The following is a 27425-nucleotide window of genomic DNA, read 5'->3' on the forward strand; positions in this document are numbered from 1 at the left end:
GGAGTGTTGGAGGTAACTAGCCCTGTGACTACCTGTGCTAGTTTTTTCAGCCTCCCAGGTTGTCAGTCTGTCATATTTCCCAAGCAGTACGTTCAATGAGATATTTAAGAGCTAAGCCATTTTCTAAAACATTATTTTATGTTTTTGCTTTTGCAGAAGACAAACGGAGAACACAAAAACCTGTTCTGCTTGCCATGGCCTATCATAAGGATGGACTATATGCAGCTGGAAGTGTAAGGCATCCCTCATTCCTTGAACCAGGCCTATTGTGTGAAAACCCTAACCGAAGCATATTCGAGTGAAATGCGCTCACGGAACCCCTAGCAGGGGCAGAAGTGAGAAGAAGCAAAGAGCTGTAGAACTAGGAAATGTCTCTCTAGTGTTGTACATACTTTGCTGTTTAAGATTTGGGACAACAAATCTGGAGGGGAAGAATCCTTTTTTTTCATAGTCTAACAAGCAAGTAGTGAGTAAGCTTCAAGTGTTTAACAATGATAGGCAGCAAACAAAGAGCTTTTTCATTGGAGAATTCATAAAGGGTTGTCAAGAGATAGGAGAGAATTAGAATGGATGTAGAATGGAAGAGGAGAAAGAGAATTTCCAAGATAACTGCCCAGTTGTGTTTTGCCCAGAAGTCCACTCTACCTTTATACCTTTATATATGATATAACTTAACAATACATGGCTTGGTTATTCTTTAACAAAAACCCAGTAGGCCAAATTCAGCTTGTGTTACTCCTGTGCGATCGTAGTGAAATCAAATGGGGATACGTAGTATAACTGATAACAGAATCTGAGCCATTGCAATTAAACTTGAATTATTTTTAAGTCTAGATTTTTAAGAAACGTTTTAGTTTCTCTTCATGTCTGGCATCACGCAGTATTTCAGTCGAGGTGGCCCATACACAGGGACAAGATAAAGGTTAATAAGACCAACAATGACAGAAATCAGTGGAATCCTCTTGGCTGTTTCCACAGGGTTTCTTAGGTATTTACACAGTGCAGTTTTGCTGTAACTGGTTAGGATAAGTGGTCTAGATCTGATTTGCATTTTTCTGTTTAGGATGGTATTGTGCACTTTTACCAAATCAAAGGCACACACTATCAGATGGATGATTGCTTTGATGTATCAGAACCCATAACCAGCCTCGTTTTCTCCCCTGACTACAACACATTACTAGTAGAAACAGACAAGGTACAGTATTATGTAATGAGGTGCCCATGTCAGGTTACATCGGCTACTGCATGATACTTTTAGTATCACTGGGCTAAATTCATTCCTAGAGTAACCCCACTAAAGTCAGTGGCATTACACCAGAGGTGAATTTGGCCCAGTGTGTGGGGTGTGCGTGTGTGTGTATGAGAAGCATAAACCAATTGACTTCTGAAGATGGTGGATTGTACCGTATTATTTTTACCTGACTCTAATGTATGATTCTGTGACTTACTGGTCAGCATGGAAGTATTGAAGCCAATGGGACCACTTGAACCATGTGCAGAATTGAGGCCTAAGGGAATAATTCAATTCCCTCAGAAAAGGAAGAGGAAAATTTAAGTTCTGTCTTATCATAGAATATCAGGGTTGGAAGGGACCTCAGGAGGTCATTTAGTCCAACCCCCTGCTCAAAGCAGGGCCAATCCCCAGACAGATTTTTACCCCAGTTCCCTGAATGGCCCCTTCAAGGATTGAATTTATAACCCTGGGTTTAGTAAGCCAATGCTCAAACCACTGAGCTATCCCTCACCCCCTAGAAGTCATATTTTCCAGTCCTTGTATCATTTTAGTTGGCTTTTTTTAATTCTACAAAAGTTTTCATATTTTTAATGTGAAAACTATAATAGTACAGGAGCGAGAAAAAATAATATCCTGGGTAAGAGGATGGAGCAAGAGCTTGGAAGTCAGGATTTCTGGGTTCTGTTCTTAGCACTGGCACAGTGACCATGATCATTCACTCATCCTCTCTATGCCTGAGTTTCCCCTTCTCTAAAATGAATTAATATTGCACCCCATCTCACAGAGGTAATGTGAGGATTAATTAATAAATGTTTCCCAAATGCCTTGAGCTATTCAGATATAAACCTTTTTGAGGGCATATTATTTTGTTTTAAAATATGTTATTGGTTCTTGAAATAAATTAAAAAATGGAGTTTGGTTTAATTTTATTTCAGTCATTTTCTGAAATTGTCCGCTAACTTTGGGGGAACTACATTGATTTACATCAGCTGAGTCTTTCCCCTCAATTCAGAGGCATCTGTAAAAGTTTAAAGAGCAAAGTTCAGAAAGATGGGTGGTTTTGTTGATGTGGTTGAGGACTTTTACTGAATGCTTTATAGCCAAATTATGAATTATCATTTGTATTTGTCAGGGATCAGTCTATGTCTATAAACCTTCTCAGAATGAGGAAGTCATCAAACTCTTGGATGCATGCAATGATCATTTCCTGTCAGCTGATTTTCTTACTCCAGGGAACAAGTATTGTGTGGTAAGGAACTCTCCTTTGTTATGCATAATAGTGGTTATCCTCAACTAGGAATAATAGGTAACCAAAATATTGCTATGGCAACCTACATAGCATAGAAGCAGATGTGCTGCAGAGACCAGGGCTCGTATTCTGATATCAGTTACATTAGTGTAGATTCAGAGTAACTCCATTAAAGTGAATGGCTTTATTCCAGGTCTAGGTTAGTGTAACTGAGAACAGACTCTTGCCTTGCGTTCTTTGAAGAAACATGGTTAAGCCACAGATTGCTCAATTCTAATATGGACTCTCCTATTGATTCACTATGTGGCCTTGGAAAAGTCACTCTGTATGGGCCAAGTTCATAACACTGCTGGAGATGGGCTCAATACAGAGAATGGAAGTTGAAGGAGGTAGCTTTCTAGCATCCTAGCCACCACACCTGTGCTGGGACTCCCACTGGCCTCTTCAGCCCTCAGTGCAAGTTAGAGCAGCCCGAGAGACTGTCTATCCGATGCCCAGCTATCCACAGCCCCCCTGGGCCTTTTCCACAGCTAGGGCATAGCAGGGCCATGACCATGCCTCGCTCATCATGAAAACACCCTGACATTCCCCATGTGCCAGGGACTTTTCCAGGAGATAGTGTACAGCCAGCTACACTGATCCTTTACCTGCCAGGGAAGTCCCCAGAGAGCCAGAATAAAGGAGCCTTGAGGTGCTGTTGAATCAGTTGTGTATGTCTCCTCATTTTTAGCAGAGAGATGATAATCCTTACCTGCCTCATAGGGGAATTATGAGTTAATTAATTCATATTTGTACAGTACTTTGAATATTTAAATCATTAGATTCAAGGTGCTGAGCACTTTTATGACATAAATCTCTTCTTTTCCAAAGACCAAGTCATCTTTTTCAGGCACATTTACTGGGGAAAATGGTGAGCATTTTTTTACACTGCTGGCTGAACGGTGGAGGTGGAAGTGCTAGTGTAGATCAGGCACACATGTTACCAGTGTATCATCTAATCCTGCTCAGAGCACCATCACTGGAGCTGCACTGGTGCAAAAATGCTTACAAATTTTCCCAGTATAGCTGCACTCCTAAAGGAATGTGACTAATAGCACTGTGTGTGACACTGCTGTGATCGTTCAGAACTAAACCAGCATCTTTTTACCTGCTATGCCCAGTCATCGGCCTGGTTAATTTTCCATAGAAAGCTACTGCCCACTTTCTGCCCATTTTTTCCGCTCTAATCAGTCTCTTCTTCTTCAACAGTCTGTAGCAATTTCAGGGGAAGTGCATGTTTGGCTGCTGGAGGACGGAACTTTCATAAGCAAGCTCTGCCTGAATACACAGGTACAGATTATTGGAAATTTAGGTTTAAACTTTTTTTTAGTCATCAAATAAAAAAAATGAGAATAGGTTTTTGCAAAATATGCCTTAGATTTACCATTGTAATAGTGGTGAAAACTTGTTTCTGAAAAGCCCACTGGATCATAAAGATCTCCCGGATATGGGGATCTCATACCCAGGTCCCACAACTACAAAGATGGCTACATTTTATATATGGTTTAAAGAAAATAATTTCTAAAACATTGGTTGTGGTGGTACCTCAATACCTTTCAGTCACTTCACCCAATTCAGCTCTGTGCTATCTCCCAGGATCCTCCATAGCAAAAAACCTGAAGTCCATTCAGGTTTAGTTTAGTCTAATGCATAGAGTACTAGACTGAAATTCAGGAGATTTTCGTTCTATTTCTGGCTCTGCCACTGTCCTGCTGGATGACCTTGCCCAAGTCACTCCACCACAATTTCCCTATCTGTAAAATATGGGGACTTTATGGATGTGCTGACTTACACCAGCAGAGGAACGGCTAGTGCGTTTCACTTGACTCCAGCTGGATGTTTTACAAAATATCTGAAAACTGAAAATCATTCATCAGCAGTATTCTAGCCTTGTCCACCATTCAGCTGAACTGTTCCTTGATAGTCTTTACCAAGAAGGCCACTGGAAAGAAAATAACAACATTTTTCGTATTTTAATTAAGATAATCCTGAAAGGCTATTAGTAATAAAGGCTTCATATTTGCTTTGAGACAAAAGCCTTTGCACATGGTCTTTAGTGATCAGGATTTAATAATTCTCATTCAGAGAAAAACACTTTCTATGCATGAAGTAACCTCTGTGGATTTCATGACACTTTAAAAAGAGTTTTTGTTAACCAAAAGAAATGCTGTTCTTTGCAAAGAATAACCAAAATTCTTGCTGATAACCAAAGAATGATAGCATTTAGTGTTGAATTCAGACCTTTGTTTCATGCTTGTTGTTATGCTTACTGGCAGAGACCAAAAATGTCCAGTCCCACTTTATTAGAATCTCAAGATTGTAATTGCCTCTAACTTTGTTAAAATACAAGACAGTGATAATTGCATTTTAACAATGGTTATTTTGATTCTTTTGAAACCTTACAAAAGTGTTTTGGTCTTTAAAAAAACCAAACCAGCCAACCAACTTTACCATTCATCTTTAATTTAAAAATGTTGACTAAACTAATTTGATCCAAAGACCCTTTAGATAGGGACCCTGCCTTCATTTTCAGTCTGGGAAGCATATATACAGTGTGGGTGCTACTGAAAATAAGTTCACTATCACTAATAATAACAATTAATTAATGTTCTTGTAGAGATGCCAAAATCTAATAGTGGTCTATTAGAAACATGCCCAAAACATCCCTTACTGACAAGATCCATGGACCCTACACATGCCTATCACAACACGTGATGTACCTCATCCAGTGCAATAAATGGCTCAATAACAATTATCCGGGTGAAACCAGATATTCTCTATGCTCTCAAATGAACTCACACAGGAAAAAGATAAAAGACAAGAACACCACATCACCTGTGGGTGACCACTTTTCACAAAGCGATCACTCTATATCTGACTTCTGAGTCCTCATCCTCAAAGGAAACCTGCATAATACTTTCAAAATCTGGGCCTGGGAGCTTAAATTCATTACTGTGCTAGACACCAGGAATAGAACCTATGTTCCCATGTTCTAGACATTGGAAAACACTTCCTTTCCTTTAAACACAACTGTGTATGTTACATTTGTTCTGAATTTGTTTTTGAATAATTCCATTTTACATTGCTCTTTTTAAAGACTGATATATAGCACCATAATTTTGCATGGGTCTCGGGTTAAAAATATCAGAAGAGTCAGGTTGCAAATCATATAAGTTCATGTGTAAAGTTTATCATACAACAGAATACTGTGACAGTGTAATCAACCAGTCCAACTTTTCTTTTTGATAGCTATGTTTATTATTTTTACTTGTGTAGTTCTCTCCTGATATTTAATTTAAACTAAGCCTGTAGCATCTTTGCCCGAACAGTCCTTGACTTTTGCAAAGGGTCTGAGGGTTTGATTGTACTCGGAAACTCCTTGCACGAACTGTTTGTTTACCCATTTACAGGAACTGCTCCAAGGAAAGTGTTACTTAACCCATTACAAAAATAAACAAATTAATCTACTCACTGGGCAGAATATTAAGTTCTTTGCCTTCGTTGTGGGTCCCTACTTACTCTATCTGGTCACTACTAATGGTGCACCAAAGACCACATACTGAGCTACAATTTTGCTTTTAAAATGTTTCCTGTTTTACAACTGTTTTTTTGCTTTTTGCATTAAAAGGATCTTCAAATACCAATGAAATTGTTGCATATTCTTGCATCGGCCTAGTACTAATGTGTTGGACCTCTATTCAGGGTGCTCAGGTTTGAGTCCCAGTCACTTGCTTTCCTGGACTGGAAGGGCTAGGCAAGCTGCACGTTATGCCCCGGCGGTTCTGATTTCGCATGAATTTTTTATTTTGAAATTTCAAAATTTTTCATGGGATGGTAAAAAAAATTTCTGACCAGCTCTACTCATTAGCCAACCTCTCTGATCCATTTAGAAGAACACTGACTGATTGCGGATATGATGCAGGGCCTTGAGGATGGGAGTGTATAAACCTTGGGATGGGAATGGGGATGGTCTTTACGGATCTAGTAGTGCATTCATGGGGGGAAAGGGGCATAATGTTTTTTATGGACCTTTTTTTGCGACCCTGATTATGTCAACATTTTCTTTACATCGATCACTTATTGCTATTTTTCAGATGTGAGGGAACTTTGCATAATAGAGCAAGTTGCATAGTAAGATGTTGCGACAAAATTAAGTGTATTTTACTGTTTAACTAGGCAACTGCTATGGTCTGCTGCCCCTCCTCATATAGTGTTGCTGTGGGGACCAAAGTGGGTCATGTCTATTTCATTGATGTTACCAAAGTTGAAACGCCACGTGTGGTTCACAGAGTTCTTCTTTCCAACTTGCCTGTGCGCCATCTGCAGTAAGTATGTAGTAGCAGAGGGCAGGGGTATTATCAGCAGGTAGCCTAAATAAAGTGTGTGTTAAGAAATCTATGTGCACTTTTTTGCATGTTCCTCAAGAGAATTGTGCATGTCAGATGAGACTCTGTGGACTAGATTTATGAAAAGAATAACGGATGACAATATAACATGCTATGGTGCTCATCCTCCTGTATGACCCAAAAGTGGCTTACAACTACAGACATGTAGTAATCACTTCATTGTTGAATGAAGCCACCTCTGCCAGAGTTGAGTACAACAAGCAGGTGGACAGCTGGTCCAGACACACTACACAGTAGTAGGTGGTGCGGGACTTTGGTTGAGGGCAAGGAAATAAACCCATGTTCTTATGAAAAATGCCACAAAAAGCAGGAAATATATTAATATATAAGGTCCTGTCTGACAGAGCCGCCACACCAGGGCCGGCTCCAGGCACCAGCCTGGCAAGCAGGTGCTTGGGGCGGCCGCTCCGGAGAGGGGCGGCACGTCCAGGTATTTGGCAGCAATTCGGTAGACGGTCCCTCACTTCCGCTCAGAGCGAAGGACCTCCTGCCGAATTGCTGCTGCAGATCGCAATTGCGATCGCAGGTTTTTTTTTGTTTTGTTTTTTTTGGCTGCTTGGGGCGGCCAAAACCCTGGAGCTGGCCCTGCACCACACACTGAGTTCCATGTAATTATGTATCTAATTTGGGAGGATGAAGGGGTGAATCAGTTCTGCAGTGATTCAGACTTGTGGTTCCAGGATATGGAGACATCTCAAATCTGATGCTTAAAGCTCTGAGCTATCCCTTCTCACACGATGGATGTTTTTATTACTGTTTATTATTATTTTGTTAACATTTAACAAATGTAATTATGCCTATACAATTAGCACTAGGGATCTTATATTGTTGGATTTCAAAAAATGTCAATATTTAATAGTGATCAGTAGAGATAATCATTAATCTACTTTAACATTTTAATAAACAGGGTTGATATTGAATTTGTTAAACATTAAAAAAACTATTATTTGAGGGATCAGATGTGACATCTCCTCATTATTATCTCTAAAGTAAAACATTAACAATTCATATATTGAGTAAATTATTTTAAAGGTGTATCAATACATATAGAGACAGAGAGCATATAGTATATAAAGTCTGGTTAGACGTCTGAAAAAGAAGTGGATTAAAAGGAACGTAAGATTTTATAATGTAACTAAAATAAACTATTGTGTAATATTACTAGGTTTACATCAAACGCCCACTGAAGTAAATAGAAACGGCTCCCATTGACTTTAATGGGCTTTGGATCAGGCCCAAGCCAAGTAAACCCCACAGGCTAAATCTCAGTTACAGTATGGACCCCACAGATACCAGTAGGGTTACATGAGTGTAACTTAGAGCAGAACTTGGCCTTTTGTGATGAATTGTATCAAGTGAAATACTGTGAGTACACTGTGATGGACAAAAACTGTATTTAAGTGGAATTCTGCTTTGTCTAGATATGATCAGAGTGGTCAGTACCTCATAACTGGAGCTGCAGAAGGACATATCTTTATTTTAGATGCTCGGCCCTCAAAATTATTCCAGGTTCTTGGATACTTAGGTAATATATGTAACAAAATATAATATCTAATATTCTAATATATGATATTCATTGCATTGTATTTTCACTAGGTGCCTTTAGTAATAGTTTTGAATAGTGGCAATATTGATTTCTAAAACTTTTCTTTAACAGATGCTCTTATTTAGAAACTAAAGATTTTAATACAAGGATGGAATTGGGGTGAAGGATTGCAGTGCTGGTGACTTTACTACTTTATATGGTGCTCTGTATTTTTTCCCGATAAATGCCACTTTGTTGTATTGTTTTTGTTTTTTTTTTTCTGATGACTTTCTACAACAATCTCTGATGTGCAGTAGTCCTTTGTTTGGCACCTTATCAAACTATAACACTCTTCTGAACTAATGCACTTTACAAAATACAGTTAAACTACAGAGTTTGTTGCTGTTTTAAATCCTGTATTCTGAGAGCTCCTCCATAACCCAGACACCTTTGCCTCAGGGTGCACATGTACTGCACTTGCAACTTCAGATACAGTAACTCCTCACTTAACGTTGTCGTGATGTTCCTGAAAAATGCGACATTAAGCGAAACGATGTTAAGCGAATCCTATTTCCCCATAAGAATGAATGTAAATAGCGGGGATTAGGTTCCAGGGAAATTTTTTTCACCTGACAAAAGACTATATATATATATATATAATATACACACAGTATAAGTTTTAAACAAACAATTTAATACTGTACACAGCAATGATGATTGTGAAGCTTGGTTGAAATGGTGAAGTCAGAGAGTGGGATATGTCCCAGGGAATGCCTTACTGCTAAATGATGAACTAGCACTTGGCTGAGCACTCAAGGGTTAACACGTTGTTAATGTAGCCTCACACTCTACAAGGCAGCACAAATGGAGGGAGGGGAGACAGCATGTCAGACAGAAACGGAGACACACACTGTGAGAGAGAGAGAGAGAGAGCGAGAGAGATGTGCATTGCCCCTTTAAGTATGCTGACCCCACTCTAAGTACATTGCCTTTTTAAGGAGATCAGCAAGTTGAGACAGCAGCTGCTGCCGGCAAGCTCCCTCCGTCCTGAGCCCTGTCATGTCCTCCTCCACCCCATTCTATAGAGATGGGGTAAGTGGGGGGTAGGAGCAGGGGGGAGGGGGACACCCTGACATTAGCCCACTTCTTTCCCTCCCTCCCCCCACAGCAAGCAGGAGACTCCCGGGAGCAGCTCCAAGGCAGAGTGCAGGAGCAGCACATGGCAGTGGGGGGAGGGACAGTTGAACTGCCAGCAATTGATAGCCTGCTGGGCGGCTGTGCACAGGGAACTTAGGGGAGCGGGGAACTGATAGGGGGGCTGCCGGTCAACCCTGGTTCCAAGCCCCCACTAGCTAGCTGCAATGGGCTGCTCTTTCTGCAAGCAATGGACAAAGCAGGCGGCTGCCAAACAACATTATAAGGGAGCATTGTGCAACTTTAAACGAGCATGTTCTCTAATTGATCAGCAACATAACAACGAAACAACGTTAACCGGGACGACTTTAAGTGAGGAGTTACTGTATAAGCCATTCTGTATGAAAGTTGTGTTCCCACCTAGTTTGGCATGTAGCTATCTTTAGAAATCTCACATTGGTACCTTCTTTGCATTTTGTCAAATCTGCAGTGAAAGTGTTCTTAAAACGAACGTGTGCTGAGTCATCATCCGAGACTAAGATAACATGAAATATATGGCAAAATGCACGTAAAACAGCCAGAGAAATGCAATTCTCCCCCAAGGAATTCAGTCACAAATTTAATAAACACCTTATTTTTTTAATGAACGTCATCAGCATGGAATCATGTCCTCTGGAATGGTGGCCGAAGCATGAAGGCACATACGAATGTTTAGCATATCTGGCACATAAATACCTTGCAATGCCAGCTAAAAAAGTCCCATGCGAACCCCTGTTCTCACTTTCTGGTGACATTATCTTCCGTAAATTTAAACAAACTTGTTTGTCTTAGCAATTGGCTGAACAAGAAGTAGGACTGAGTGGACTTGTAGGCTCTAAAGTTTTACATTGTTTTATTTTTGAATGCAGTTATGTAACAAAAAAACTACATTGTAAATTGCACTTTCACGATAAAGAGATTGCATTATATTACTTGTATGAGGCGAATTGAAAAATACTATTTATCATTTTTATAGTGAAAATATTTGTAATGAAAAATAATAATAGAAAGTGAGCAGTGTACATTTTGTATTCTGTGTTGTAATTGAAATCAATGTATTTGAAAATGTAGAAAAACATCCAAAAATATTTAATAAATTTCAATTAGTATTCTATTGTTTAACAGTGAGATTAAAACTGCGATAAATTGCGATTAATTTTTTTTTAGTTAATCGAGTGAGTTAACTGGGATTAATCAACAGCCCTAATATGAAGTTTCATTGATTGTGACATCCCTGAGAATTAGATTTGGTTTAAAATGGTATCCCCCGGAATAATATCAAAATTTGCATAATCACAGTCCAAATATGGATGGCTGACCTTTTCCATGCCTTGTCACATTTCACCCAGTGATTATCAGCAGCATCTCTGCAGAACTGTTAAAATTTGCTCAAATTTCAGGTCGCTTAACCTCTCAGATTAGCTGAAGTCTCAAAATTTCCTGTGGGATGAGAAGCCGAATTTTTTCACAGGTGCTGAGCATCTGCAGCAATTGACTTCAGTTGGAATCGTGGGTATTTGGTATTTTTGAAAATCAGTCCCCAGCTGTGCTGATTTTTCTCAATTTAAATAGTCACTTAAGTGCAAGAGCAATATGATTATGTTCTGACATGTTCTGAATCATCGTTCCCCAATGGGCTTCGCATGGGATCCCAGCAGGAACAAATACAACTTGATGCAATAACTGGCTTAAGTGTTGGTCTCCATCTGCTTTCAGTGATGAGTAGTGAAGTCCTAGGCCTTTCTGCAATATATGATGTGGAGAGTGAATTAGTTGAGGTGATGGCACTTCTTTGTCCACCAGACATCAGAAGAGCAAGACTGGAAATCTTTTGTCTGCCTTCAGCAATCACAATAGGTAAAAATGAAATATATTCCTTGTGTGACATTCTTTGAGACACGTGTACACTTATGTTGTCCCTTGCACAAAGCACTACTGCTCTAATCTGTTTTATCTATCTACTCTATACACCTTCCCAGTGTATCATTTCTAGTATGATTGTGTGTAGGCTTCCCTTAATCAGCTGATTCATTTAACAAAATAGTACTGCAGTATGCAAATGAATTGAGGAGTGCGGGAGGCAAGAAAGAAGCGAGGGAATGGTGATTTACCTCTGGTATCACATTGCCACCACCCAACAATGAGATGTCCATAGGGCAGCAGAAGGAGAGGAAGGTGGAAGAGAAAAGTTAATCTCACCAGTCCTTCAGTGAATTACTATGGGTTCAAGATGGCTTAATAGTGAAAATGTCCGAGGTTAATACATTAATAAATAATGACTGTCTTTCCCATAGCACCACTAGATAAAAGTTCATAGCAAAAAACCCAACAATTTAAAAAAAATCTTAACTTGAATCCTAATTTAAGAATATTACAAAGAAACATGGTGTGAAACAAAAGAACAGCGTTGAGGGCAGGAGGGAACTAGGACTTACTTTATAGGCAGACTTTAGGATTCTCAGCCATTGTAAATCAGCATAGCTCCATTCACCAGCCGAGGATCTGGCCCTAGATCTCTGCAGTCATAGATTTTCAGCAGAGCGCATATTGGGGCATCACATTGAAAGGGAAACTGGTGATTTGTGGGATGGGAGGAGGTTAGGCCTTCAGTAAACTGAACAACCATCCAAAAAGAGTTTTCAAAATATACCCTAGCCTTATTTTATCTATGTGAGCATTTATAAAACGCTCAGCACTGGAATACGAGTGATTTTTTTTTTTTTTTTTTTTGGTAGCTTTGCTCATAAATTCATAGGGGGTTTTTTTGTGGCAAGAAGGGACCATTGAAATCATCAGTCTGACTTCTTGCACGACACAGGCCATAGGAGTTTCATGTATGTGTTTGTGGAATTCAGCATACTATCCTTGAAGTTACATTTTTTTAAGCAGGTCACTTCTTTCAAGTACCACAGACTCCAAGAATTGGATGCAGAATGACAAGACTAATCATTGAGTCAATGTACATGTGAATTAAAAGATATAGGCAATGTTCTACACAAATGCACATTCTTCGTCACATTTTTCTTAAAAATTGAAAATTAATTGAATGGGCATGAAAGGGTTTTAGTGGATTAGCTTAAGCAAACCACATTGCAGGCTGATGCTTTATCAAGCATCCTCCACACCCCAGGAGTACATCACAGTCCTGATATGCAGTCACAGTCAAAATGGAGCTTTGTGCCACAATGCTGTCATTCGATTTCTGTCTATGTATGAATTGTTAGCAAAACCTTTTTTGGAGAAGGCTTTATTATGTAAAGTTGTAAGAAAATATGGTGCAAGACTTTCTTATCACTTAAATCTAAATTCTAAAAGGAACTTGTTAATACTACACTTTACATAGTTACTTTCACTGAGGCACAGATACTGAGGCCAATATTTTCTTTAAATGTCCACTGACATTGGGTGTCTCCAGTTGTGAGTGCCCAATTTTAAACACTTAAAGTAGGGCCTGATTTTCAGAGGTGCTGGCCACCTGCGACTTCCACTGGCTGCTGCTGGAGTTGGGGGTGCTCACACCCTTTGAAAATCAAGCCCTATTATAGGTGTCTCATGTTGGGCCGTCAAAAAATGGAGATGCCCTGGTGAAAAGTTGGACTTACGTAACTTATACAAGGTCATATAGAGTCAGTGGTAAAGCTGAGACTCCTGACTCCCAGTCCCCTGCTCAAAACCTTAGACCACCCACCCTCCCTGCTGAGATTAGCTGGTACATTAAAATTTGCTTCTGTTTTTCACAACTACCATTTTATTTTTAAAGGTGAAATATCTGCTCTAGCATCCGTGATCTCTCTTCCGTCTTGTCTGTTTCAATCTTGTAGACAATGATGAGTGTATTGATGAAAGAGGGATGCTAAAGAACCGTGTCATTCAGAAGCGCCAGTACGAACTAGATTACCCCCTGTCCTCAGCAGTCAGACAGAAAGATGACACTGTGTATGGCTACTGCAACCACGCACCTTTCATCTGTAAATACCATCTTGCCAAAAAGGTATTTCGCTGATGCTTTTTGGGAGGAAGTAAAATATTGTAATCTTGTCAACACAAGAAATGAGGGGCATGAGCACAGCGGCGAGTAAGCAAAATCTCGTCTATCTATCCCTGACACCTATCAAATTGCATCATTCTCCAGTAGCTTAAGGTAAAATAGGTCAGCCCTATTTGGTACCTACATGGTGCTCACTGCAGTGCTCAACCTCAGAAGTGTGTATCACAGGCATTAGATCAGCACGCCAGGGCAATGACCACAATATGGGAGCATTCTTAAAACGGTACAAAGCTGCAGAATGGCTGATACCTGTACTTCAAATATCAATTCTTTCTCAAGAGCTAGAACTAGACATTAGGCCTGTGAATCCATGGATGTCTAGGAAATGTGCTGCTCACTACATTTCCTTTCTGAGTCAATCTGCATAATTTCTGTCTGGCTCAGTCTTGGGTAGTTCTGAATTACTCAATTTCAGATTTTGCAATATTTATTTGGATCTATAGGACATATGAAAAGATGCATGTCCAGGTCTCTAGGTGACTTTTCACATATGTTTAAACATATGAAAAGCTCCCCCAACCCAGAAAATAATCATCCAAAAGTGAAAATTTCAACCTCCTCCTCCACAAAAATACCCTACTCCACTCACAAACACCAACCTTCTGCACTTCCCGACCAATCCAAAACCCTGGGGAAAGAGATGGACTCTTTTATCTAATATGCCCTGAGCGTCAACAGATTTGTGCTACTTCAGACTAAGTAGGAGAGAGAATCCTCATGGAGAAAGCCTTGGTGGCAGGCTCTTCACTTTTAAGCTGAGGGGTTCCAGCTCAGGCACCTCCATTGATTGCAACTCCTAAAACATCTACTACATCCCCTTCTGCAACTAGAGAGGGTGAGATAACGTATTATCAGCATAGCCATGATACACCTCCCCAGGCCCATAACTCTTATAAATGGCAACATATGTAAAAGATAATCCAACAAGCTATTTGTACCTGCCAGCATTATCACTCAGTTTTATATGGCCAGCTGTTGATACTTCCATCATCTCAATTGCTGTTTTGTATTTTGTTTGGTTTACAGAAAACCTGGAAAGATGCGTCAGTTACTTTATCAGAGAAGAAGATTCCAAGCAACCAGTTTGCACCAGGGTTCCTCCATTTTTCACCTAACAGCCAGCTGTTGGCATCAGTGGCTAAGGATGGAGTATTGTTTATCCATGATGCTGTTACTTTGGTAGGCATCAGTGCACAGGTCTCATTAAACCTAAGTTGATCAGAGCAGTCGGGAGTTACTGTATGGATCAGTGTAATGAAAGCAAATATATAAATTGCTACAGAAAAAGACTTGCTACACTTGAAGAGAAAAGGAAATGGTATTATACAATTGACTAGTCTGATGTTTATTTTTATGATGCATGCTTTTATTTGCAGAGGTTGTGTGTGCGTGTGATCATTTGCTGCTCTCTACCGTAAATCTTCTGATAGATAATTTTGCTGCGTCACAGACATCTGAGACAACGGCTCAACCCTAGGAGCTTATTCCAAGGCCTGAGTCAAAACTTGGCCCACCTTTTAAAACCACCCATTCTAGTGTGTTTTTTTTAAACTCCTTAATGACATTTTAGATAAAGTTTTAGCCTAATACAAAGGAGTATGTTAAACAAGGGAGCCTAGTAACAGAATTTAGTGACATATTCCTGTAGAAAACCCTATTTGCTCCTGACCGTCTGCTATTGTTTCTGTAACTCTTTCAGGAAACAGTTGCTCGGGAGCATTGCCATTCTTACCAAGGACAGGGAATTGGATCGTTGGCGTTTTCATTGGATGGCCAGTTCCTACTTGTCAGTGGGGTGAATGATGGTACCCTTGTGTGCCTGAAATGGAAGTATGTGTAAGATTAACTGATTATATTGATGATATGACTACGGGTGCCCAAACACACTAATTTCTGCATGCTTTAGGCAATCTGTTTTATTATGTGGAAGTTAGTTTTATTGTCTTCTGTCCAGACAGCTAGTATACAACCTAACAGCAGCAGTCCGTGATTACCAAACCTGGGCAGTTAATCAGCTGAAATCACTTGACTAAGCTGATGAGTCCAGCTATGGCTTTAGTTCAAGCTTAGGACTATCTTCAGGACTTAGTTATATAGAGCACCTTAAAAAACTCAGGGAAGATAGACTTTGATGAATAAAAGTAATTAAAAATACAAAATGAAGGAAAATGTCCCCTTTTAGGAAATTACTGGCTTTAGGCCATTTTTAGACTATTCTGGGGTAAGTATTAGAAAAGTGGTTTCTTTCCCATGGTGGAAACGGCAAACGGGTATTGTTATTTCACAGAAACATTTTGATGCTCCTCCTTGTCAGTCATACCAGAGAGGCCAAGGATTGAATGGGCTTTGCATATTGACTTCCCTTCCTCTCACCGTAGAGGTTGTCCCATCAGATCATTAAGAATATAAAATCATTACGATTAGGTACATACACATAGTGACCAGTTCCTCTATATCTTGGGCAGCCGCATCCCCTAGTGCATATTGTCTGTCCTTTGTTTTCTAGACTACAAGACCTCTGGGCAGGAACTTTTGTACTATTTCTGTCTTGTACAGCCCTGAATATACTGTTAGAGAATCCTATCTAACCATGCCATATCCATTCTGAGAACTTCATTCTCCAGTGCTGTAAATCTGACCCCTTTAGCAGCCTTAAAACAAATAAATTTAAAGGCAGAATAATATAGTTCATTGGTCCTTGGCCTTTCCCATAGTGTGACCCCATATCGCAACAGAAAAAAGCGTTGGCATCCCCATTCCATCTAGTTATAAAGAAAGGAAATGTAGTTGTAACTCATAAAAAAACTTGATCCCCCCTGCTTGAGAATTTGTGATATCATTGTGTTTACTTAGCTGTTTGCAATAATATGTGGTTGTAACTAAGCTTTTGAAGGAGGCATGCAGAAGCGTTGAAAGGTTACAATGGAAAAGTTACTGGCCTAGTCAATAGGGGGATAGCTGTAGACCTGATATATGCTGATTTATGTTGTATGTTGATAGTAAGACATTTGCCATAGCCCCGCATGACATTCTCATAAACAAACTAGGGAAATCTGTTTTAGATGAAATTACTATAAGGTGGGTACACACCTGGTTAAAAGACCATACACAAAGCCTAGTTCGCTGTCAAACTGAGAAGACTTACCTAGTGGTATGCTGCAGGGGTCTGTCCTGGGCCTGGCACTAGTCAACATTTTCATTAATGTCTTGAATAAGGGAGTGGGGTGTATGCTTATAAAACTTGCAGATGACACCAAGCTGGGAGGAGCTGCAAGCACTTTGGAGGACAGGATTAGAATTCAAAATGGCCTAAATAAATTGGAGAATTGGTCTGAAATCAACAAGATGAAATTCAGAAAAGACAAGTGCAAAGTACTACACTTTGGAAGGAAAAATCAAGGGAATAAATACAAGATGGGGAATAATTGGCTAGGTGGTAGTACTGCTGAAAAGGATCTGGGGGTTATAGTGGCTCAAAATTGAATACGAGTCCACGGTGTGATGCAATTGCGAAATAGGTTAATATCATTCTGGGACATATTAACAGGAGTATTGTATGAAAGCCCTGGGAAATAATTGTCCCGCTCTACTCAGCACTGGTGAGGCCTCAGCTGGAGTATTGTATCCAGTTTCGGGTACCACACTTTAAGAAAGCTGTGGATAAATTATAGAAAGTCCAGCAAAGAGCAAAAAAAGATAAAAGGTTTAGAAAACCTGATCTATATGGAAAGGTTAATAAAACTGGGTATGTTTAGTCTTGAGAAAAGACGACAGAGGGAGGACCTGATAACTGTCTTCAAATATATAAAGTGCTGTTATAAAGAGGACAGTGATCAATTGTTCTCCGTGTCCACTGAAGCTAGGACAGGAAGAAATGGGCTTAATCTGCAGCAAGGTAGATATTAGGGAAAACTTTCTAACTATAAGGATAAGGTTAAGCGTTGAAATAGGCTTCCAAGTGAGGTTGTAGAATCCCCATCAGTGGAGGGTTTTAAGAAAAGGTTAAACAAACACCTGTCAGGAATGGTGTAGGTATAATTGGTCCTGCTTCAGCACAGAGAGCTGGCCTACATGTTCTCTGAAGGTCCCTTCCAGCCCTACATTTCTATGATTAAAGATTTAGCTTGAAATTCAACCCCACACAGAGAACCTGCTCCGTTCACCCAATGGATACACTTAAGACTTGTGTAGGGAGTGGCAGGTATAGTAGGGATCTCTTGATGCCACTGAATACCATACGTGTGGGCTCCCCAAATAGGCCATTTGGAAGAGGCTCACTGGATCCATACTTACATGAACTCATGTAAGTCTCATGTAGCACCGCAGAGGCTCAGCCACAGGGAAAGACCACCATATATCATGGGAGGTGAAGTCCAGCTGGGGAGCAGAGCCCATCGTGTGGAATGGACTTATGAGGGACCTGGAACTAAAACTCCCATAAGGCACCACAGAGGCATGTTTTGACATTTCCAAATCATAATTTTTCAGAATTTTTCATGCTGTGAAAAATTTCAGTAGTTTGACCTTTAGTCCCACTTCGGGGTAAAAACACTGAAATGCCTGTACTGGAATTTCCTGTGGGACAGAAACTCCATATTTCAATCAGCTTAATATATTGTAATAAATGGTTTTAAATTCTTCAGCCTTTTCCATAATACACAGAAAAACATGTCAGTTCCCCCTTTTTACCAACAGGACTGGAGACGATGAAATTAAGGAAGCTACTGATTATTGGCGACTCATTCTCGCCATTCTGAACAACTCAATTTACAGTGAAAATACTGTTTTAAAGTCCATGGCGGAATGGAACATTGCTACAGAGTCCCTACTGGAATCATCCTTGGAAAAGGAATCTCAGGTCTGAAACTTTTTAAAAATTTGAAACAAAAAATTCTTATCTTTAAAGGGTGGAAAAGATTTTGATAATTCTTGAGATGAAATTTGATCCACCATTACAAATGTGTAAAGTTTATTGTATCCTGACACAGTGCTCTGCCCCTAGGAGAGTTTCTAGGCGAAAGGGGGAAAACCCCAGAGATGAAATGGTCTTGGTTTAATTATTTTACTTCTGGAATAGAAATCTCATGAAAATGAAAATAGTTTTAGGGACCAAGGTGTTCACATGTCCTCAGATTTCACTAGATCTATTCAAATCTGCCATAGACAATTGGATTTATTAACGTCAGACATATTTTTTATTGTGATGATGCAAAACAGTTTTTTCCAGGTTTAATCCGGACTATAGTACATATGCATGGTAGCAAGAGTTTGCAGGTTCAGACTCTAACACAGCAGTTTCCAAAGAGATGAGAAGAACATTGTGATACATCTTCTGATGAAGGACTCCTTAGGAATTTACCTGAATTTTTCAATCTGCTATCTTCAATTTTCTCTTGTTGTCTCTGAATATTCATATTGGAGGCAGCTTTTATAAAAGGTGTGAAGTATGAATAAAGGATTGAGTGGAATATGTATTGTCTGAACTAGGCATTGTGGAAACAGGTCTGTATAAATGCCTGTCTTAAAATTTTAATGTCAGGAAATGCTCCAGAAGAAACCAAGTGTGGAGGTGACGGATGAAGATAGCTACCACAACCTGAACATACTCAGTACTGATGAAATGACATGGCTCAACCAGAAAGTTCAGAAGGTATTTTTATAGAACAGGCACCAACCAGGGCCAAAATATTCAAAAATGACTAGGGATTTTGGATGCCTCACCTTTGGGGACCTAATTTTCAGAGAGTGGATACTCAACACTTTCTGGAAATCAGGCCCCTTAAAGGTGTTGAAAGTTGGGTACCCAAAATAACTAATCATTTTTTAAAATCTTGGCCCAGGATTGTAAGTTCTTTGGGGCAGGAACTGTTCCTTTGTTATATGTTGTAGTGGTAGCACAATGGGGCCTCTACACATTACTGCGGTAAAAATACAAAAAAATAAGACTCTATGACAACTGGAGCCATTGAGCAGCAGGCTAATTATACTGAAGCCCAGAAAGATTTTCTAAAAATATGAGTCAGAAACTTGCACAAATGGATCAGCATCAGAAACCAAGCAAATGTGCTTCCTTCTTCCATGAGCCATCATACCGAATTTCGCCGCATTGTTAAATCAATACTTAGGATTGTTAGCTACATCGGAAAGACCTTGGGGTTGTTCCAGGCCAATGTTGGAGTAACACTCTTTGCAAAGAAAGGACCATATTTTAAAAAGACAGAAACGCCTCGCAGGGCTAAGGGTTGGAAGAGAGGAGATGTAGAGCTTGGTGACCTTGGCAACTGCTGATTTTATTGTTATTATATATAGTTTTCAAACACACAAATATGTGGCTGGTGAATGGTCCAAATGTAAGCTAGAGCTCTATGTATCATCTGTGTTTTCAGGGGAGGGGAGTAAACAAAGGAAATGCCTGATAGATATCAGTGTCTTCCTGGGTGATCTCAGGAAAGAGCACTGTTCCTCAAAGGGCTGACTGAGGGCTTTCAGATTATGGAGTCCATCTCACATCAGGATCACACCCACCCAGTTGCCACTAATGGCAATCGGGCTGTGTAAAGTTGTGAATCCACTTTGGAGAAGAGGAAGGAGGGAGCAAATTCCAGAGCCACTGAGGTGCAGAGGAATTTTGTAAAATTTCCCCTAAGTGATCAATCTGCAAAACTGTAGAACCCAACAGGCCACCGTAGCTTCCAGAATGAGTATGATCTGTTAATTCACTTCACTTCACATTAGCCCAAAGGAAATGTTTGTTTCCTTTAGAATCGACTAGTATAAGGCTAGGTTATGCTAAAAGGATTTGTTTCTAAAACCTTTGATTATTAGATCAGATTAGATGCTCCTGTGCTTTCTGACACCTGAGGCAGCCCAGTGTTTCCACCTCTGTATGTCAATTCCCAGTTTCTTGCTGCATCATAATCTGTTTCCATGGCATTGGCATCTTTCTCAATAGTTTTCTCATGTCACCTGTTGTCTCCCTCTTTTCCATCTTCTAACAAGGGCTTGTCTAGGAATATGTTTTTTTGACAACTGTACAACATCTGCAAACCACTTCAGTCTTCTTTCTCAAATCAGTTTCTCTGCAGTCTGTTGACCAGTCATTTGTAACACATCAGTGTTGGTTATTTTATCCTGCCAGCAGACACCAAATATTCTCCACAGATATCTCTGATGGAATGTGTTAAGTTTCCTATTGTGAGCTTCTAGCATTTGCCAAGTTTCAGAAGCATACAACAATGTGAGTATCACAAATGACATTATATAACTTGATCTTGGTTCTTGTGTGAATCTCCTTATTTTTCCAGATATTTGCCAATCTTGAAAAGCTCCTCTTGCCTTTCCACTTCTTGCTTCTCCTTATGGAGTTGCCCACTGGCACTGAATGTGCCTCCAAGATATACATGCTTGTTAACCATGTCGTACTTTTCACTATCAGTCACATACCCACCATCATTGCCGACTCTTCATTCAGCGATCATGACTTTAATTTTCTTTTGGCGGAGTCTTAATCCTACTTTGGCAGACTCACATTTGACATTGATGGTAGTCTTTTTCATGGCACCATCACCTGTGTCCAACAGAACAATGTCATCTGCAAAGTTTAGATCTTGAAGTTTTACTCTATTCCACATAACTCCTTTATCGTCCTTTGATGTGGCTCATTTTATCACATAATCTATAACAATGCAGAAAAGAAGGGGTGATAAAATGCAATGCTGCTGTACTTCAATGAACATATCAAACCGATTGGTCTCTCCACCTTCTGTACTTACACAGTATTTTGAACCTTCATACAGCATTGTGATTGGTGACACTATCTTTCTAGGATACCGATATTGTCTCAAGATCTTCCATAGTGACTCTCTGTGAATGCAGTCAAAAACTTTGGTGAAATCTATAAAATTCGAGACTAATCTTTTCTGATAAGCAAGCCCTTTCTCAATCAGTCATCTCAGGATAGAGAGGTGATCTATACATGATCTTTCGGTTTGAAGCCTGCTTGCTCATTTTGCAATTTTTCATCTATATCCAGTTTGATTCTGATCAATAGTACATGACAGAACACTTTCCCACATACTGAAAGTGTTCATTATCTCACACCATTTGTTGGCAATTTACAGATCACACCTTTCTTCCAACCCTCTGGATAGAATTATTTTCTCCCAAACTGTATTAGAAAGTTTATGCATTTCATGTAGTACCACATCCTCCCTAGCTTTAAGCATTTCCGCAGTTGTCTTATCTTGACCAGGTGCTTTGCTATTTTTCAGCTGCCTAATTGCTTCCTTTATTTCTGCTTCTGAAATTTCTAGCAGTGACATATTTAATTCTTTACCTTCTTTGCATCCATCGCTTAGTATTGTTGGCTCTGGCTGGTTAAGTATTTCATTAAAATGTTCTCACCATCATTTATTTTGTTTTACTTTCATTGTTAACAATCTTTCATCTTTTGATTTTATAATACCACTGTGTCTCTGCAATCGTAATGACAAATTACCTACATCTGAAATAGTTTCTTAGGCCTGGTCTACGCTGCGGGCGGGGGATTGATCTAAGATACGCAACTTCAGCTACGAGAATAGCATAGCTGAAGTCGACGTATCTTAGATCGACTTAGAATCACTTACTTCGCGTCCTCGCAGCACGGGATCGACGGCCGCAGCTCCCCTGTCGACTCCGTTTCCGCTTCTCGCCATTGTGGAGTTCCGGAGTCAACGGCAGAGCGATCGGGGATCGATTTATCACATCTACACTAGACGCGATAAATCAATCCCTGATAGATCAATCCCTACCCGCCGATATGGCAGGTAGTGTAGACATACCCTTAGTCGTCTCTCACTGATGCTTCTTCAGCTTCTCTTGCTTTTTCATCAAGCTATTCTTTCTTATCTATCCAACATGACTTTTTTTACTTCTTTATCTTTCTTTACATATTCCTGTTGTAATGTACATTGTTCTTCTTGTTATGTTGCCTGTACTTTCCTCTTTTTTAAGCCTTTTCTTTCCTCAGTCAGTTTCCATGCGCCTGACTGTATTCACTTTTCTTTCCTTGGTCATCTTGGTCCACAACTCCCAGAAAACATCTTTGAAGTAAGCCCATCGTTCCTGTATATCAGCATTCATTAACCACCACTCCTGAAATCCCCTTATGAGCTGGATTTTTAAAACCTTCCTGATTTCTGGGTCAAACATCTTCTTCACATCAAATACCATCTCTCTTTTCTTCTTGGAATAAAGCTAAAAAGACAAGCTAACTGTTCAGATGAAAACGTATTGGTAACATCTTACATCAGCACTTGTAAAAGATCGAATATCCAGCAACGATCTTCTCTGCGGTCTGCTGATGGCAATGTGATCCAGTTGTTTCTCAGTCATTTCATCATTTGACTTCCATGTTAGTTTGTGTTTTCTATGATGAGGGAAAAGTGTCCCTCAATACATAGATTATACATGCTGCACAGTTTAATGCATCTTTTGCTGTTGTCTGTCCGTTCCTTAATTCCAGGTTTTAAATGTGTAAAACGTTTGTATCCAAAGTTGTCAAAACCAACTTGGGCATCATAACACCCAGAACCAAAATAACATCATTAGCATAAACCTGGTTTAGTACATCTTGCAACTTGTTGTAGAATATCTGTTACTTGTCCATCAGGATCCTGGTAGGTGTGTAACACTGGATGATAGTTGTTTTAGCGTGATTGTAATACAACATGCCCTTATAATTTGTGAATTGACTGGTGTAAACGTGTTGCCTTTTTGTTGAGGAGTATTTGTACTCTATGTCAATGTCATCTTGCCTTAAACAGAGTACTGTGATGCCCTCTGAATGGAGTCTTCCACAACCTGCCCATCTCATTTTGCTCCACTTCAGGAATACTAGTATTAAACTGAGTCATTTCTCTGACTACCTGACTCAATTTGCCACTGTCTTACATGGTTCTTACATTCCAGCGCCCAATTCTAGTTTTAATTTTAACTGCTCACATCTCTTGTTTCAGGTGATGAAGTCCCTCACAGGTTTTGTCCACCGCCTTCATTCTTCCATTCAGACTCATTCACTGTCAATTTGATTCCAAAAAGCCAGTCGGATTCCATAATCTCCTCCAAATTGACTAGTTCAAACAGATTTTTGTAGCTGGATTGTTTCAATAACTAGTGATTTTTTTACGTGGAGTGGTAGTTAACCCGACTCACAACTGTAGGTCCCATGGCTACTAATTCAGTATATTCTGAACAGCCCATCCTATGTATGAGGTTCCCTCTTCCACCACCTGAGAGACGAGTCTGGTAGCTTGGAATGCCCCAGGTAAAAAAAATCTTTGCTGCCATGAGCAATCCTCTTAATTTCAAGGGGAGTTCTCCTGTGAGTTAGGATTATTCCTGTGAATAAGGGCTACAGAATTGGGTCCAACAAGATGTTTGGGTGTTGTTTGTTGTTTGCAATCAATAATCCCATGGGGGGGGTGATTGGGTGCCTGGATGGCCACACTGAGGATGGCATACTCGGGACACACTGCAAGGAATAGGGCAGCCAGTCCCCAAAACTGGTGGCTTATTCTATAATTAGATTCACCAAGCCAGTAACAAAACAGCGTCTGTAATACCACACTGGTCACCAGGAAGCCAAATCCAGTCCCCGTTAAGCATTCCAGCCCTTAACTTCCATCCAGACAACCAAATATAATATAGTGAGTGGTTACTGAAAACCTGGTTCACCAGTCCCAAAAGATCAGACATGGATCCTCCAGTCAATATGAGTCTCAGATCTTACCCAATAGGATGCCAATCCTTTAGTAACTAAAACTAAAGGTTTTAATAATAAAAGGAAAAGAAAGAAAAGAGTTGCAAAAGGTTAAAAGACTAATATACATACAAATATGGGTAAAGTCCTTAGGTCAATTTCATAGCAGAGACGGTGCGGCTGCTGATGTTTAAAAGTCTTTCTGGAATCAAATTAAAAGGTTATAGTCCAATAGGTGGTCCAGGAGTATCATCTGTTCAAGTTCTTCCATGAGAATTCCAGGGTAATCCTGGAGACCAAAGTCAATGGGTTTTTTTAGACCATCCCTGTTAAAATTTAAGCAGACCTGAAATGGCGGGATCAAGCCTATGGCTATCCTTTATAGCTCCCTAGCAAGCTGACAAGCCTCTTGTCACAGCAGGATTATTGCTTTGAAGCTAATCATCTGTTTACTCTGCATACACCGGTAAATTAATTGCATTCATTCACATAATCCAATTAGCCGGTACTTCATTATAGCATTAAGATGAAGACAATGTAAATAATATTATTAGTTTCTTGCAGTGTTTTACATCTTTGATCTTAAGGTTAACTGAACCATCCGCATGCATAATATAATGCAATTAAGACGTGAAAGGGAATTAGCATCTACAAACTAATCTGGTTACATTGTTAAACTTCTAACAAGATATAAGGTTTCAGAGTAGCAGCCGTGTTAGTCTGTATCCGCAAAAAGAAGAACAGGAGGACTTGTGGCACCTTAGAGACTAACAAATTTATTAGAGCATAAGCTTTCGTGGACTACAGCCCACTTCAGATGCATCCGAAGAAGTGGGCTGTAGTCCACGAAAGCTTATGCTCTAATAAATTTGTTAGTCTCTAAGGTGCCACAAGTCCTCCTGTTCTTCTTTTAACAAGATATAGGTAAACACAGACAAATACACTTAGCATCTATCCTTCTCTAACAATACAGGCAAACATTAAAAATTCTAGTCTACTTAACATGCCTTTGATAACTATCTGTAAGGAATGGTGCTGTTTACCATTGCAATACCCATTTGATAGCTCCTTAAGAGTTGCTTACGGGTCACCTAGCTTGCTGGTTGTTAATCCTTCACTGGTTCAGTGTTATTGGGGGGAAGGACGTTACGTGATTTATATCCTCAATAGATAATCTGTTTAGTCATTTCATATCTTTTCTTGTTCTACTTTCTTCCTTCAATCATATATTTATTGCACCTAGGCCATCAAAGAAGAGATCAAGAAGTTTGCTGACAAGAGGAAAGAACTGAAAAAAGGAATTAAAAAGCTCCGTAAAACTGTGAGTGTTTGAGACTGTTCACAAATTGCTTCCACGGAAATTGGTTCCACCTGCCACCTTTAGTTTGCTTCCGCGGATGCTTTAATAATACCTACCAGCTCTAGGCTCCATTTGCCACAAGCCCTGAGCAAGGCATAGCACATAGGTGCGCTGCACTAGGAGCATACCAGGAACCAGACTTGAGTTCCCCTTTTACTTCAAAAGGGGAGTAATTTGTGTCAGCCCTATATCTTGTGCAATGTCTCTTTAAAAATGCCTGCTGTCAAATAAAAGAAATGGATATTTATTAGTACTAATATTTATATAAGTGATTTTCACTTTACTCAAAATAAATCAATTTTCTTTAGAAAGTTGGCAAACTCATACTCCTGTTATGAAAGGTATTCAAGTTACATGAATTAAGACAACCGTACAAAAATGCAAATAAGCTATTTCTTTTAAGTGCTCATAGCCAGAATACTGAGCGTGCTGTACAATAAATAATCATTCTTAAAAGGAACACAGATACTAATTTCAAATGTCACATCTAAACCAGCATAAAGAAAGAGGAACAAAAATATTTATATATATATATAAACCTCCATGTATATACAAACCTCTTCAGCTGAGATTGTGAAATCTACATGAGGGTAGTTAAAAGTTTGGTAATTTATAGAACAGCTCTTATCTGAGGGTACGTCTACACTGGAAACTTCAACGCGCTGTTGCGGGAATGCTTTGAAGTGTGAGTGTGGTCGCGCGCAAGCGCTGGGAGAGAGTTTTGGTAATCCACCTCCACGAGGGGCTCCCAGCGCTCGGAGCCTGTCTATATTAGCACTTTAAAGCGTTCAGACTTGCTGCGCTTAGGGGGGTGATTTTTCGCCCCCTGAGCCAGCAAGTTAGAGCACTCTAAAATGTAAGTGTAGAAAAGCCCTTGATACACCGTTCTAATAATGTGCTAGAAAATAGTATTCCTTCTATTCATGTACAGCTGAATTCACTTTTGCTCCTTGTACTTTTTTAATAAAATTCAGATTCAGGAAATGATGTATGAAAATGAACAGGTGCCTGATATTGAAAGACTGGACCAGCAGGAATTCAACCTGGACATCGAAGAACAGGAAAGGCTGCAGGCGGAGAGTGAACAAGAAGTGGCCAGGGTATGGTAGAATGGCGTGAAAATGTTTTAAATGATAGGAATGGAAGGGAGAGAGGATTAGGTAGGAACAAAGAGAGAGAGAGCACGAAAGGAGCAAATCCAAGCAGAAAAGTTTGTAAGGTGTTAAATTAAGTAGCAGCCTAAATGTGATTGCCCCACTATCATTAAATAAATACATACATTAGCATTACAAAAGATCTCTTTGAAGTGAACGGATCGGGTTGGTTATTGAACCGATCTTGCAGTCAAAAAACAAATTTGTGTCTTGGTCTGTGCCAAGAACTACTGAGTTCTAACCTCTGACTTTCCCACAGTGACCTTGGGCACATCACTTAACCTCGCTGCCTTTTTCTGCTGTAAAATGTTTAATATTTGTGGTGTGGTTTGAAGATGCGAAGTACTATAGTGTTTTTAGTGCCGAGTACTAGTAATGCAGAATGTCTGCGATGTTTACTTGAGGGACCCATTGAAAATTGCTTTATTTTGCATCCTATACTTCTTTCTCTCTCCGCCCTCTCCTCTCCCCCCCCCCCCCCGACTCCTCCCCAAAA

The 27425-nt window shown here is 39.8% G+C and overlaps 1 protein-coding gene across 1 annotated transcript in view; it reads left to right on the forward strand.

Annotated features, from left to right (window-relative positions):
- The window catches only part of CFAP43 (cilia and flagella associated protein 43), an 87978-nt gene that overhangs the window by 20268 nt on the left and 40285 nt on the right, over positions 1 to 27425 (forward strand). The window contains exons 8-21 of the mRNA XM_065552541.1: positions 157 to 233; positions 1064 to 1195; positions 2367 to 2483; positions 3732 to 3812; positions 6699 to 6847; positions 8350 to 8453; positions 11343 to 11483; positions 13448 to 13617; positions 14701 to 14853; positions 15374 to 15504; positions 18370 to 18532; positions 19214 to 19324; positions 25659 to 25736; positions 26750 to 26875. Of these exons, the coding sequence (XP_065408613.1) occupies positions 157 to 233; positions 1064 to 1195; positions 2367 to 2483; positions 3732 to 3812; positions 6699 to 6847; positions 8350 to 8453; positions 11343 to 11483; positions 13448 to 13617; positions 14701 to 14853; positions 15374 to 15504; positions 18370 to 18532; positions 19214 to 19324; positions 25659 to 25736; positions 26750 to 26875 (1733 nt within the window). The remainder of the gene's footprint in view (positions 1 to 156; positions 234 to 1063; positions 1196 to 2366; positions 2484 to 3731; positions 3813 to 6698; positions 6848 to 8349; positions 8454 to 11342; positions 11484 to 13447; positions 13618 to 14700; positions 14854 to 15373; positions 15505 to 18369; positions 18533 to 19213; positions 19325 to 25658; positions 25737 to 26749; positions 26876 to 27425) is intronic.

This window comes from Chrysemys picta, chromosome 7 (assembly GCF_011386835.1).
Source record: "Chrysemys picta bellii isolate R12L10 chromosome 7, ASM1138683v2, whole genome shotgun sequence".
NCBI classification, from domain to species: Eukaryota; Metazoa; Chordata; order Testudines; family Emydidae; genus Chrysemys; species Chrysemys picta.